At 41.7% G+C, this 14474-nt stretch overlaps 1 protein-coding gene across 2 annotated transcripts in view; it reads left to right on the forward strand.

Moving 5' to 3' along the window:
• Potea (POTE ankyrin domain family member A) overlaps positions 1–14474 on the forward strand; it is a 142151-nt gene that overhangs the window by 18055 nt on the left and 109622 nt on the right. For both annotated transcript variants that reach the window (XM_087574848.1, XM_087574849.1), the window contains exon 5: positions 1100–1161. In XM_087574848.1, coding sequence (XP_087430974.1) covers positions 1100–1161 — 62 coding nt within the window. The remainder of the gene's footprint in view (positions 1–1099; positions 1162–14474) is intronic.

The following is a 14474-nucleotide window of genomic DNA, read 5'->3' on the forward strand; positions in this document are numbered from 1 at the left end:
CGTATGAGTAGGAGATAATTATCTGCTAAAAGCACTGAAAATACGTCAAGGATGAAAGTTCAGGAGAACCTGGGAAGGTTTTGCACTTCAGCCACAACTTTTGGAGAAGATTTTTACAGCAGATTCAAAGGTCCCATAACCAGTTCCAAGACAATGGTGACACCCAAAGCAGAACCTAGAAAAATCTGTTGCACCGTAGTTCAGCAGCAAGAGGATCTTAATAAAGATTAGCATTTTAGCTTTGTCCAGGGAGAATGTAGCTGAGGAGAGAGCATCACGTTTCTTGAACTTTAGAGTCTATTGTTAGTTATAAAGGCTCAGCATTACACAGAAATGCAACTGAAAGAAACGTCCAGCTGGTGGTCTCAGCATTTACTCAAATAAACTACTACAAAACCACTTGAAGGTAACAAAAATGTGATGGCTTCTGAGAGTTCTGGCCAAGGGATGCTTAGGATAGGAATCAGATTCATGATATATGGAACCCCCTTCTTTGTAGAGAGCACCCCACTCAGTGAAATGCCTCCAAAGTGAAGACAGAGATAGGACTTCATGCCCTAGAGACATGGAGCTGAATGAAACAGGAGCACTAAATCTATGAACACATAAATATAAGGTACTACAGCCATCAGAATAAAACATGGACTATTACTGTCTTCTTTCCCTGTATGTGCCTGTGTGTGTATGTATGGGTGAGTGCATGTGCTTTTGTGGGTGCGTGTGTGTGTGTGTGTGTGTGTGTGTGTGTGTGTGTGTGTGTGTGTGTAGTTTTGTTGCATTAATCAAGAATTAAATTTTTATCATTCTACATGAAGAAAGATGGTAAGGACAGCAGCCACCAATCATAATCGACTTTCGAAGAATGAATTCAAACTTGTTTGTGCCATGTATTTGTCTATGCCTTTAATCCCAGAGCTCAGGAGGCAAAAGGAGGCAAATCTGTGAGTTAACATGGTTCACATTCTGGGTTTCAGGCCAGCTGGGCTACAGAGTGAATTCCTGCATCAGATAAGAACTCAAAAATAAAGAATTTAGAATACCTGCTAAATGTTTTTCATATGGAAAGTAAAATAATGATTGTTTTTAACATGTGTCACAGTGAAGAAACATCTTTCAAACAGCCAGAACAAAGAAGTAAAAAGCATATCAGGTTCAATGAAGGTAAGATTTCTATAATTAATTACTCTTTTTGCTCTTACCTACCCTAAACAAAATAAATACGAGTAAAAATTCAGTACACCAAATGGAGTTAAGCAAATCAAATATAAATGCAGTTATGTTGTTTTAATATTTCTCTAATATTCTAGAAAGTCAGAATTAATTATTTATAAACAATTTTAACTATGAAATGTACTGTCAAAATGTCATATATTTGATTTTGGTGCTCATATATGTACTGTCTTTATTTAAATAAGAGAGCAATTTGGCAAGGGATCCAAGGAGTCACATTGTAGCAAATTGTACTGATTTTCTTTTAGTTTTCATAGCAAACGATTGTACTTTGTACTATATGAGTTTATAGTTCAAAGTCACTAAAATGTAATTATGCCACAAATAAAACTTAATATTCAATCACTTCTCTTCTTTCATTGGTTTTGGGTTTTTTTTTTTTTTTGAAGTGGTTGGGATTGACACCAGCTTTGTGAACATTTTAGGCATGTACCCTTCCTATTAATAATACCTTTATAACTTTTTCCCTTTAGTTTTTGTTAAATAGATCAGGGTATGATAAAACATGGTTTAACTTGTTGTAAAGCACAATTTCCAGAAAAAAGTTGGGCGCAAAGAGGTGAGTTCAGAAGGCATTATTCTGTATTTCAAAGCATTAACTGTACATCCACTGAGTTTGAATAGTTTTTGTGACAGTGGAAGGAACACTCTACAGAGTTCACATTTTTATCAACTGTCATCACAATATCTTTTAAATACCTAACTTGCCATTGGTAACCACCTAGGTAGTGCATCTAAATTCTTTCCTTAAGCTGTATTGCATGTGTCCTGGACAACTCAATGCCTGATCCTACCTGCCCTTGGTGGGTTGGAGGTAAGGTGGTGCAGAGTTAATGGTGACAGCAGGTGAGAAATGTGACAGTAAGCTCATCTGAACAGTGCTGGTAAGCTCCTTTAATTCCTTACACCCTGAATCATTGGTCCAAAGAAAGCATCTTTACTTTTCTTTTTTTCCCCTCCGTCTTTTCTTTATTAAGTTGTGTATTTCTTATTTACATTTCGATTGTTATTCCCTTTCCCGATTTCCATGCAAACATCCCCCTAACCCCTCCCACTTCCCTTCTATATGGGTGTTCCCTTCCCCATCCTCCTCCCATTACCGCCCTCTCCCCAACAATCCCGTTCACTGGGGGTTCAGTCTTTGGAGGACCAAGGGCTTCCCCTTCCACTGGTGCCCTTCCGAGGCTATTCATTGCTACCTATACAGTTGGAGCCCAGATCAGTCCATGTATGGTCTTTGGGTAGTTGCTTAGTCCTGGAAGCTCTGGTTGGTTGGTATTGTTGTTCATATGGGGTCTCAAGCCCCTTCAAGCTCTTCCAGTCCTTTCTCTGATTCCTTCAATGGGGGTCCTATTCTCAGTTCAGTGGTTTGCTGCTGGCACTCGCCTATGTATTTGCCATATTCTGGCTGTGTGTCTCAGGAGAGATCTACATCCGGTTCCTGTCAGCCTGCATTTCTTTGCTTCATCCATCTTATCTAGTTTGGTGGCTGTATATGTATGGGCCACATGTGGGGCAGGCCCTAAATGGGTGTTCCTTCAGCCTCTGTTCTAAACTTTGCCTCCCTATTCCCTCCCAAGGGTATTCTTGTTCCCCATTTAAAGAAGGAGTGAAGCATTCGCATTTTGGTCATCCTTGAGTTTCATGTGTTCTGTGCATCTAGGGTAATTCGAGCAGTTGGGCTAATATCCACTTATCAATGAGTGCATACTATGTGTGTTTTTCTGTGATTGGGTTACCTCACTCAGGATGATATTTTCCAGTTCCATCCATTTGCCTATGAATTTCATAAAGTCATTGTTTTTGATAGCAGAGTAGTATTCCATTGTGTAGATGTACCACATTTTCTGTTTCCATTCCTCTGTTGAAGGGCATCTGGGTTCTTTCCAGCTTCTGGCTTATTATAAATAAGGCGAAAGTATCTTTTCTAAACAGCAGTTCCTGATTGGCTGACATTGTCTGTGCCAGCAGTCCTCGGCCTCTCAGGCAGTCCTCAATTAAGTTCCCTTGCAGGAGGTAATTTTGCAGCTGTGTGGCCCCCAGCATGTAGAGTGGCCCCACCATTCCAGCTATATTTCTACCCCTTTGATTTCAGATTTTAACAGCCTAGTGGGAGCCTGGATGCCATTGCCTTAATATCTTTGACCTTACCTCAGAGGATTCCCAGTACATTGGACTGTGCTTGTCTTAGGTTGTTCTGTCTTCCAGGATCTTACCTGTCATCGACTACAAGCTCTCAAAGAGATATCACTCTGGAGGCATGGCACACAACGGGGAGATGAGGAACAGCCTATATGGTGGTCTCTTGAATCTCTGCTATCCATGCTTTGATCACTTCCTTAGTGATGTGCAATCAGGATTTTCGAGAGCCATCATCACCTGGAGGGTCACCTTATTTATGAAACACTGCCTGGAGATATGCTATGCCAGACACTTAAAATAATTATTAATATAACAATCCCTCCCATCATTAAGTGGCTATCCATGAGGACACTGTCTCACACTTTTCCCAAGAATCCAGCATCTAGGGGAAGCACAGATATCCTGGTCACATTGCGGTTGACAATGCTCTTCATTAGCAGTACAGAATAGTTAAGGAATTTTTCTGATCAGCTACCTTCAAGATTTCAAGCCAACAGTTGTCAAGCTTTAGTAGCATTATGTACCTGGTAATAGGTTAGGCAGATTGAGTGAAACCTGAGGTCACAGGCCAATAGAGACATGTCCCTATCAAGAGCCAACTCTTCTGTTAGTAAATTAATCTGTTGTTGTAAAATGTGGATAACTTGATAAAAATGTTGATTTAGTAACTCCTGTGTCTGTAGCACCTCAGCTGGCTTAGAGACTACAGCATTGACAATCTCTGCCATAGTGGCTGTCTAGGTCAAGGCAACACCAGTTGTCGCTCTGGCAATGCCTACAATGATGGCCCCAGTGATGGCAGCTGTAACACCAAAATACCTCTTTCCAAAATGAAGGGGTTGTGAGTGAGTGAGTCTAGGCCATCAGAGTGATGGCATGAAAGTGGGCGGTATTTGCCACCAGCATCCAATTAGTGGCTGGTTTCTTCATCAGAATACCATTGTTGAATACCACATCCAGCAGATAGTCGGGAGACATTTTTCATTAAAGCAGTTAAGACTGTCTCTGACAATGAAGGTATTGATGACCAGAAAGAAAAAGGTAGATCGGGATATGGGAACCTAGAAGCAATCAGGAGCAGGAATCTTCTGGTTTCTGCCTGCCTTGAGAGCTGAAAGCCAGTTGCCAGGAGTGCTGACACACCTGAGAGCAGAAGTAAAACCAACTCTTCTGCTCCAAGTGACCCACCTGGTGGCCTCAGGACACAAAAAGGCAGAAGTCATCTGGGACAGGACACTTCTAGTTTCTGCCTGTGCCCAGAGATGAACCACTCCCATAGCCCCCTGTACATAAATCCTGTGGGGGAGAGAGCTGGACTCTCAGAAGTGTAAACAATCCTGAGAGCTCAGGGGAGAAAGCCACTTCTGCTCACATTCCTCGACCAAGAGGAACCTGCCTAGTGCCCTCTGGATATGGGAATTTAGGAGCAGTCAGAAGAAGGACCCTTCTGGTTTATGCCTGCATCAAGAGCCGGATGCCAGTTGCCTAGAACGCTGACACAACTGAGAGCAGAGGTAAGACCAACTCTTCTGCTTCAAGTGACCTGCCTGGAGGCTTCAGGACACACAAACCCAGGAGCAACTCTTCCCAGATCCAGCTGAAAGAAAACAGGACTACAGGAGGCTGACACACAGGCTTACAGGAGGGTCAAGCCACTGTCAGAGACAGTATGACTAGCCAGAGAAAACCCGATGGTGAGAGGCAAGCTCAGTAACTTGAGCAACAGAAACCAAGACTACTTGGCATCATCAGAACCCAGTTCTCCCATCAAAGCAAGTACTGGATATCCCAACACACCAGAAAAGCAAGATGTGGATTTAAAATCACATCTCATAATGATGATAGAGGACTTTAAGAAGGACATGAATAACTCCCTTAAAGTAATACAGGACAACAGAGGTAACCAAGTAGAAGTCCTTAAAGAGGAAACACAAAAATCTCTTAAAGAATTATAGGAAAACACAACCACACAGGTGAAGGAATTGAAAAAAACCATGATTTAAAAATTGAAATAGAAAAAATAAAGAAAGCATAAGGGTAGACAACCTTGGAGATGGAAAACCTAGGAAAGAGATCAGGAGTCGTAGATGCAAGCATCACCAACAGAATGCAAGAGACAGAAGAGAGAATCTAAGGGGCAGAAGATACCATAGAAAACATTGATACAATCAAAGATAATGTAAAACACAAAAAGCTCCTCACTCAAAAGATCCAGGAAATCCAGGACACAATGAGAAGATCAAACCTAAGGATAATATGTATAGAAGAAAGTGAAGATTCCCAACTTAAAGTGCCAGGAAATATCTTCAACAAAATTATAGAAGAAAACTTCCCTAACCTAAAGAAAGAGATGCACATAAACATACAAGAAGCCTACAGAACCCAGAAAAGACATTCCTCCCATCACATAATAGTCAAAACACCAAACACACAAAATAATGAAAAAATATTAAAAGCAGTAAGGGGAAAAGGTCAAGTAACATATAAAGGCAGACCTAACAGAATTACACCAGACTTTTCACCAGAGACTATGAAAGCCAGAAGATCCTGGACAGATGTCATACAGACCCTAAGAGAACACAAATGCCAGCCCAGTCTACTAACTATATCCAGGAAAACTCTCAATTAACGTACACGAAGAAACAAAGACATTCCATGACAAAAACAAATTTTCATAATATCGTTCTACAAATCTAGCCCTACAAAGGATAATAGATGGAAAAACTACAACACAAGGAGGAAAACTACACCATAGAAAAAGCAAGAAAGTAATCTTGCAATGAAAGCAAAAGAAGAAAGACACATAAACATGATTTCACCTCTAACAACAAAAATAACAGGAAACAACAATCACTATTCTTTAATATCTCTTAACATCATTGGACTCAATTACCCAATAAAAAGACATAAACTAACAGACTGGATATGTAAAGAGGACCCAGCATTTTGCTGCATACAGGAAACACACGTCAGTGGCAAAGACTAGAAAACAACTTTCCAAGCAAATGGTCAGAAGAAACAAGCTGAAGTAGTTATTCTAATATCAAATAAAATTGACTTTCAACCAGAAGTTATCAAAAAAGATAAGGAAGAACATTCCATATTCATCAAAGGAAAAACCCACCAAGATGAACTCTTAATCCTGAATATCTATGTTCCAAATGCCAGGGCACCTACATTCATAAAAGAAACCTTACTAAATCTCAAAACACACATTGCACTTCACACAATAATAGTGGGAAGCTTCAACTGCCCACTCTCATCAATGAACAGATCATGGAATAAAAAACTAAACAGAGAAATAGAGAAATTAACAGAAGTTATGAAGCAAATGTATTTAATATTTTTATAGAACATTTCATCCTAAAACAAAAGAATATACCTTCTCAGCACCACATGGTGCCTTTTCCAAAATTGACCATATAATCTGTCATAAACCAGGCCTCAACAGATACAAGAAGATCACCATGGACTAAGGCTGGTCTTCAAAAACAACAAAAATGACAGAAAGCCCACATATACATGGAAGTTGAATAAAACTCTACCCAATGATAACTTGTTCAAGGAAGAAATAAAGAAAGAAATTAAAGACTTCTTAGAATTTAATGAAAATGAAGGCACAACATACCCAAACACAATTAAAGCCATGCTAAGAGGAAAACTCATAGCTCTGAGTGCCTCCAAAAAGAAATTAGAGAGGCCATACACTAGCAGCTTGACAGCACACCTAAAAGCTCTAGAACAAAAAGTAGCAAATACACCCAAGAGGAGTAGAAGGCAGGAAATAATCAAACTCAGGGCTGAAATCAACCAAGTAGAAACAAAAAAGAACTATACAAAGAATCAGCAAAACCAGGAACTGGTTCTTTGAGAAAATCAACAAGATAGACAAACCCTTAGCCAGACTACCCAGAGAGCACAGAGACAATAACAAATTAACAAAAACAGAAATGAAAAGGGAGACATAATAACAGAATCTGAGGAAATTCAAAAAATCATCAGATCCTGCTAAAAAAGCCAATATTCAACAAAAGTGGAAAATATGGATGAAATGGACAATTTTCCAGACAGATACAGGTACCAAAGTTAAATTAGGATCACATAAACCATCTAAACAGTCCTATAACTCCTAAAGTAATAGAAGCAGTTATTAAAAGTCTCCCAACCAAATAAAGCCCAGAGTCAGATGGGTTTAATGCAGAATTCTATTAGATCTTCAGAGATGAACTCATACCAATAGTGTGCAAAATATTCCACAAAATAGAAACAGAAGGAGCACTACCCAATTTCTTCTATGGAGGCATAATTATGCTTATACTAACCCACACAAAGACCCAACAAAGAAAGAGAATTTGAGACCAATTTCCCATATAAATATAGATGCAAAAATACTCAATAAAATTTTAGAAAACCGAATCCAAGAACACATCAAAATGATTATTCATCATGATCATGTAGGCTTCATCCCAGGGATGCGGGAATGATTCAGTATATGGAGATCCATCAACATAATGCACTACGTAAAGAAACTCATAGAAAAAAAACCCCACATGATCATTAGATGCTGAGAATGTATTTGACAAAATTTAATACCCCTTCATGTTAATAGTCATGGAAAGAAAGATCAGGAATTCAAGGATCATACCTAAATACCAGAAAAGCAATATAGAACAAGTCAGTAGCTAACATCAAACTAAATGGACAGAAACTTGAAACAATCCCACTAAAATCAGGGACTAGACAAGGCTGCCAACTCTCCCTACTTATTCAATATAGTACTGAAAAGTACTAGTCAGAGCAATCAGAGAACAAACGAAGGTCAAAGAGATTCAAAGTGGAAAGGAAGAAGTTAAAATATCAATATTTGCAGATGAAATGATACTATACTTATCCGACTTCTACAATTTCACCAGAGAACTACTAAGCCTGATTAAAAAAAACTTCAGCAAAGTGGCTGGGTATAAAATGAACTCAAACAAATCAGTAGCCTTCCTCCACTCAAAGGATAAACAGGCTGAGAAAGAAATTAGGGAAATGACACCCTCCACAATAGTCAGAAATAACATAAAAAAACCTCAGTGTGACTCTAACCAAGCAAGTGAATGATCTATATAGCAAGAACTTCCAGTCTCTGAAGAAAGAATTAAAGATCTCAGAAGATGGAAAGACCTCCCATGTTCATGGATTGGCAGAATTAATATAGTAAACATGGGCATTTTGCCAAAAGCAATCTACAGATTCAATGCAATCCTCATCAAAATTCCAACTCAATACTTCATAGAATTAGAAAGAACAATTTGCAAATTCATTTGGAATAACAAAAATCCCAGGATAGGGAAAACTATCATCAACAATAAAGAAACCTCTGGGGGAATCACCATCCCTGATCTCAAGCAGTATTATAGAGCAATAGTGATAAAAACTATATGGTATTGGTACAGAGAGAGGCAGATAGATCAATGAAATAGAACTGAAGACCCACAAATGAATCCACACACCTATGGTCACTTGATATTTGACAAAAGAGCTAAAACCATCCAGTGGGGAAAAAATAGCATTTTTTAAAAATGGTGCTGGTTCAACTGGCCATCAGCATATAGAAGAATGCAAATCGACCCATTCTTATTGCCTTGTAGAAAGCTTAAGTCCAAGCAGATCAAGGACCTCCACATCAAATCAGATACACTCAAAGTAGTGGAAGAAAAAGTGGGGAAGAACCTTAAACACATGGGCACTGGGGAAAATTTCCTGTCAAAAACACCAATGGGTTATGCTCTAAGATCAAGAGTCAACAAATGGGACTTCATAAAATTGCAAAGCTTCTGTAAGGCAAAGGACACTGTCATTAGGACAAAATGGCAACCAATAGATTGGAAAAAGATCTTTACCAAACCTATATCCAATATATACAAAGAACTCAAGAAGTTAGACTCCAGAGAGCCAAATAATCCTATTAAAATGGGGTACAGAGCTAAACAAAGAATTCTCAGCTGAGGAATATTTAATGGCTGAGAAGTACTTGAGGAAATGTTTAACATCCTTAGTCATCAGGGAAATGCCAATCAAAACAACCCTGAGATTCCACCTTGCATCAGTCAGAATGGCTAAGATCAAAAACTCATGTGACAACAGATGCTGGTGAGGATGGCGAGAAAGAGGAATACACCTCCAATGTTGCTGGGATTGTAAGCTGGTACAACCACTCTGGAAATCATTTTGGAGGTCCCTCCAAAAATTGGACATTGTACTACCTGAGGACCCAGCTATACCACTCCTGGGCATATACCCAAATGATGCTCCACTATGTTCATAGCAGCCTTATTTATAATAGCCAGAAACTGGAAGGAACCCAGATGTCCTTCAACAGAGGAATGGATACAGAAAACAGTAAATAGGCCAGAGGGGTAGTGCAACTAAGCTAGAGTAGTAACAAGGGTTGAGGGTGGGTGTTGGGAAGACAAAGGATGATTGAACCAGGTAACTGTTTCGTGGGTTATACACTTTGAGGATATTAACATTGGTTTTAAACAACATTAGATTAATTTAGCTAGACATCATGTTTTTCTTACTATCACGTAACTTTCCCCAAGTTCAGTAGCCATTTGGCTTTGGCAAGAGACTTCATCTATAGCTGAAAGGTCCCAAGTCTGGGTCACAGCTGTAATCTGTGGGTCTTATCAGATGAGGTGTCTGGAGGAAGGCCCCTCTGTTGTCCCAGGCAGGTCCGAGGAGAAAGCGTTCAGTCTCGGCTGGATCTGTGGGAGCAGCACTGTAGGTAAACCTGTAGGGCGATCACAACAGAGGAGCAGAACCCCAGCAGGGGGGTGTCTGCACGGGATGGGTAGCGTGGGTTAAGCCTGTGTTGGTTTGCTTGGGAGCACATCATGGTCTGTTATGATCTTAGAAAAGCAAGGATGCTTGAGGAGTTTAAGTCATGGAAGGCCTTCTTTAAGTCTGCTTTGGATGGCTGAGGAGAAAATATCATGTTAATTATGTATTTGGGATAGGCAGTAATAATTTGTGAAAGAAACTGGTTAATTAAGGATTAGGTGGTTTGACCCATGGGAGTAGATTAGATGACTTTTAAACCTTAGAGGAAATTTGGAAAATTTTTGGACATAAATTTCTAGGGAGAAAATAAACATTTAAATAAAGACACGAAAATTTTGGGTTGAGAAGCACGGACATTGTCTTAGATGTTCCTGTTAGAGAAAACAAGCATTTAAACAAAGCTTGAAAACTTTTTGAGTTTTCTGGTGTTTTTCCATTGTCTTTGGCTGCTGGCCTAGATGTAGCTGGGAGGGGCCTGCTCTGCGGTGCTGCAGCAGCGGTGCTTTAAGCAGGGCGATCTCTGTATTTTACCCATTTGTTTTTCCTTGGCTGGTAAATTCTAAATGTAGATTAGAAGGAATTGGGGGTGATTTGGAAGAGAGTTTTTAGGGTCTCCTTGGGTATTCCATTGTCTTTATAGGTAATATCTTCTGTCCTAATGTGGTCTTTTTCTGGTTGGGCGGTAAGAACTACCTCTAAGGCTTGTAAGAGATCTCCCTAGTTGGATGGGGGGAGGTGGAGTAAGGGGAGGGGCAGGTGGAAGCTCCTTTGTTTTTTAATGCAGCCCTGCCCTTGGGTGGGAGAGGAAGGGGCAGGAGAAGCAGACAGTTTGTTTAGGGTCTCCTGTGTAGCATTGGGAGTGGGGTTGGGGGGAGGGGTCCTGTGTCTGCTCCACCTCAGGGCACAACTGCTAGGGAACACATGATGAGGAAAGTTTGACCATGCTCACTGCTGCCACTGCAGGGCAGTGTTAGGCTGTGGTAAGTGACAGGAACACTGCTGGGGAGAGGGGTGGGGGAGCATGTTCTGGGAGATTTTTTTTTTTTTTTTTTTTTTTTTTTTGGTTGTGGTGGTGAATTGTTCTTTACAGAAAGAGGAGAAAAGCTTTGTCCACTGGGAACATTCCTTTGGTCTATCAGCTTTGGAGGATTCCACAGAGGTCCAAAACGCTAAGCCTTCCCGCAGATTTAAGAACTGGCAGTCACCCTGTGGCTTTTAAGTGACTGCTGCATTACCAGGTTTTCTTTTTGTTTAAAGGAAAGGTTAGATGGAGAGTCTTTGCTAACACTTGTTGTGGGCTGTCAGGATTTAGACAGGAGCTAGAGGGACCTTCTGCCAACACCAGAGAGTAGCTCTGGCCAGAGGCTTCAGTTGCCTCTTCAGCTTGTCCAAACCCACGCGATGGTGCTGACTGAAAGCACAGCAGGAAAGGATAGGTTGCTTGTCTCCAGAGTTGGGGTAAGAGGGCTCACCTTCCCACAGTATCTGTGCAGTCTGTCACAGGTTCAAGCACCAAGTTGTGGGCACCAGTTGTAGGGCTCTAGTGCTGGGATGATCGCCCACGGAGATCTCTCACCCCACGAGCTGTGTGGGTTCAGGCGAGGGAGAGAGAGAACTCGGGTAGGGAGGGGAACAGCTTTTGCGCCCCCAGCTGCCAGTCCTTTTCCTTTCTGCCGCTGCTTGCCACTTCAGTTCCTCGGGCTGGACTGAGCCAGCGGGAGACTGACTAGCCAGCAAGGGGCACAGGGAAGCTTCTGGCAGATTGGGTCAGTGTCTGACTGCAGGTACCTCCTATTGGTTTGGCCTGAGAGCTTGGGAAGACCTCATTTACATATTCGGGGGCGTGGTCCTGTCTCTTCGACTGATCTGTCCTGAACCTATGTAACCTGTGGTCACGTCCTCACCTGTGGAGGAGGGGCTTGGGGCATTGCTCTCTGTGACAGGTCTGTCTCAAATCTCTCTACAGGGATGGGGAGGGGGGGCGCTGCAGCTTGTGAGGCCCTGATCTGGAAGGCTGGGAATGCACCCGCTGTCCCTTTTAGGGTCTCCCGGGGATTTAACCTGTCTTGACCAGGAATCAGGGTGCCTTTCACTGCACACTACCCCACAGGTGGGGAGGTGGGAAGGGGCGGGTGGTTCTTATAGAAGAAGGGGAGGGAATGGGATAGGGGGCTTATGGATGGGAAACCGGGAAAGGGAATAATATTTGAAATGTAAATTAAAAAATATCCAATACGAGAAATAAAAGAACAAAAAAGAAAAGGGGAGGTTGGACACTGACTGGGCTTGCTTTCTAGCCAATCTGGCTGCTAATGGTCACGTTTACATGGGTTGCCCCAGTCCACGTTTTGCCGACCATTTTATGTGGTAATACATCCCATTAAAAAGGCAGACACCTTTTAGGAGAGTAAGGGGACATAAATCAAGACAGAAGGGCCCCATAAATCCCTATTTCTCACAATGGGGTCATACTGGAATCTAATTGTATCCCTGTTAACATAGGAAGTAATATTGTAAGCATCGTGTGATGTAAACCACATGCCAACTGTGAGGTTATATGACAATACTGGGTAATCCCCAGTGAATTTTACACCTAGTGTAGGCTCCCAAGGGATATGAAGGCCCACAAAAGTGGGCATTTGAGAGACCCTTGGACAACGAGGCAGGGGTGGACATGATATGCTTGGGGAATCCTTTGGGGGTTTGTAATCAGTGAGGGGAATGTGAAGTTTCATGCCTACCCTGGTGCCATAGGTTAGATTACCATGAAAGTTCCCCATGGTCACATTGCATAGCTGGATCAAGAGCAAATGGAGGAGACATTGGGCGTAAAGCAGAAAATTTCCTCTGTGGGCCAGTTTCCTTCTAATTGTCTTATAGTAGTGACTAAGTCCATGAATGACAAATTCAAACTCACATTGGAAGAGAAAAGAACAGGGTAGGTCAGCGAATTAACTTCCCCAGGGAAAAAATGGGGGACGAGGGCACCAAAGCCCAGAGCTCATTAGCCCTCCCAGGCTGAAGAAAAATTAATAGACACAGTATGTACATTATGTCTCTTGGTCCTGGTCTTCTTTTGGCCTCTTTATCACCCCTGGTCTGTGGCCAGTAAGTATATCAAAATTAGCATTAAGGTTATATTTCAGGTTAATTTTAGCCTGATTCTCAACCAAGTCATGATATGAAGAGCTCCAGTTAAGAAACAGAGTGAGGGTCTGGAGAGATGGCTCAGTGGTTAATAGAACTGGCTGCTCTTCCAGAGGTTCCAGCAATCCCAGCAACCACATGGTGGCTCACAACCATCCGTAATGAGATCTGATGCCCTCTTCTGGTGTGTCTGAAGACAGCTACAGTGTACTCATATATAATAAATAAATATTAAGAAAACACAGCAGGGTTGAGCACTGTCTTAAGATTATACCAATTTTAATAGGTCTAGAGAGGCACTGTCCATTGCTTCAGTACTTGTTCAAAATAAGGGGAATCTGCGTCAGAGTAGTTGGCAGCTTTTCTGATTAATGCCAAGTCTGCCAGAGGAATAGGAATCCAGGGCCTACTCACTGCATCAAGGACAAGATTGACAGGGAAAGCCTCAAGATATATCTGAGGAGATTGAGGCCCCTAGGGAAGGACAGGTATTGTAGGAACGACCACTGCAGGAGTGCCTGCTGGAAGGCAAAGTCCCCCTAAGTCATGCCAAGGGTAAGCTGGCGGTACCTCTGATGAAGCAGGAGCAGAAGGGCTAGTGAGTGAGGGATCTGGGACAGCAGGTCTAGAGGATGGCTTGGAGTGTTGGGAGTGATGCCCTTGAAACCCTCCATTATTGATGTTATTATTATGGTTAGAATTAAGTATGACTAGGTCCATGGAAAATCCCCAGCCAGCTGCAGAAGACTAATACAAATCCAGTGGTCAGGATGAATAATGAATGATAAGCTCTGACCTTGCTGAGAAATACATCTGACATCAAGATGCCCACTGTGATGACCTGTAACCTTTCTGAAAAACCAACATCCTGCTGACATCAGCTGACCACACGAATACTGTGTCCTTGGCCTGTGTAAATGTTTCCCACTTTCTCCCCTCTCTGTTACCCTGTTATGGTATAAATTCAGCCTTGGGAAAAAATAAAATTGTCGCCTTGATCAGACTCTTGGCATCCTTCTTCGCATCTCTTGTCCCCCATTCTTTTCCAGGTACCCTCTACATCATCATTGACATTGGAGCATGATGGCCAGAGGGCTAGAGCATGATGGCCAGAGGGCTAGAGC

Source organism: Rattus norvegicus, chromosome 10 (genome assembly GCF_021556685.1).
Source record: "Rattus norvegicus strain SHRSP/BbbUtx chromosome 10, alternate assembly SHRSP_T2T, whole genome shotgun sequence".
In the NCBI taxonomy this organism is placed as follows: domain Eukaryota; kingdom Metazoa; phylum Chordata; class Mammalia; order Rodentia; family Muridae; genus Rattus; species Rattus norvegicus.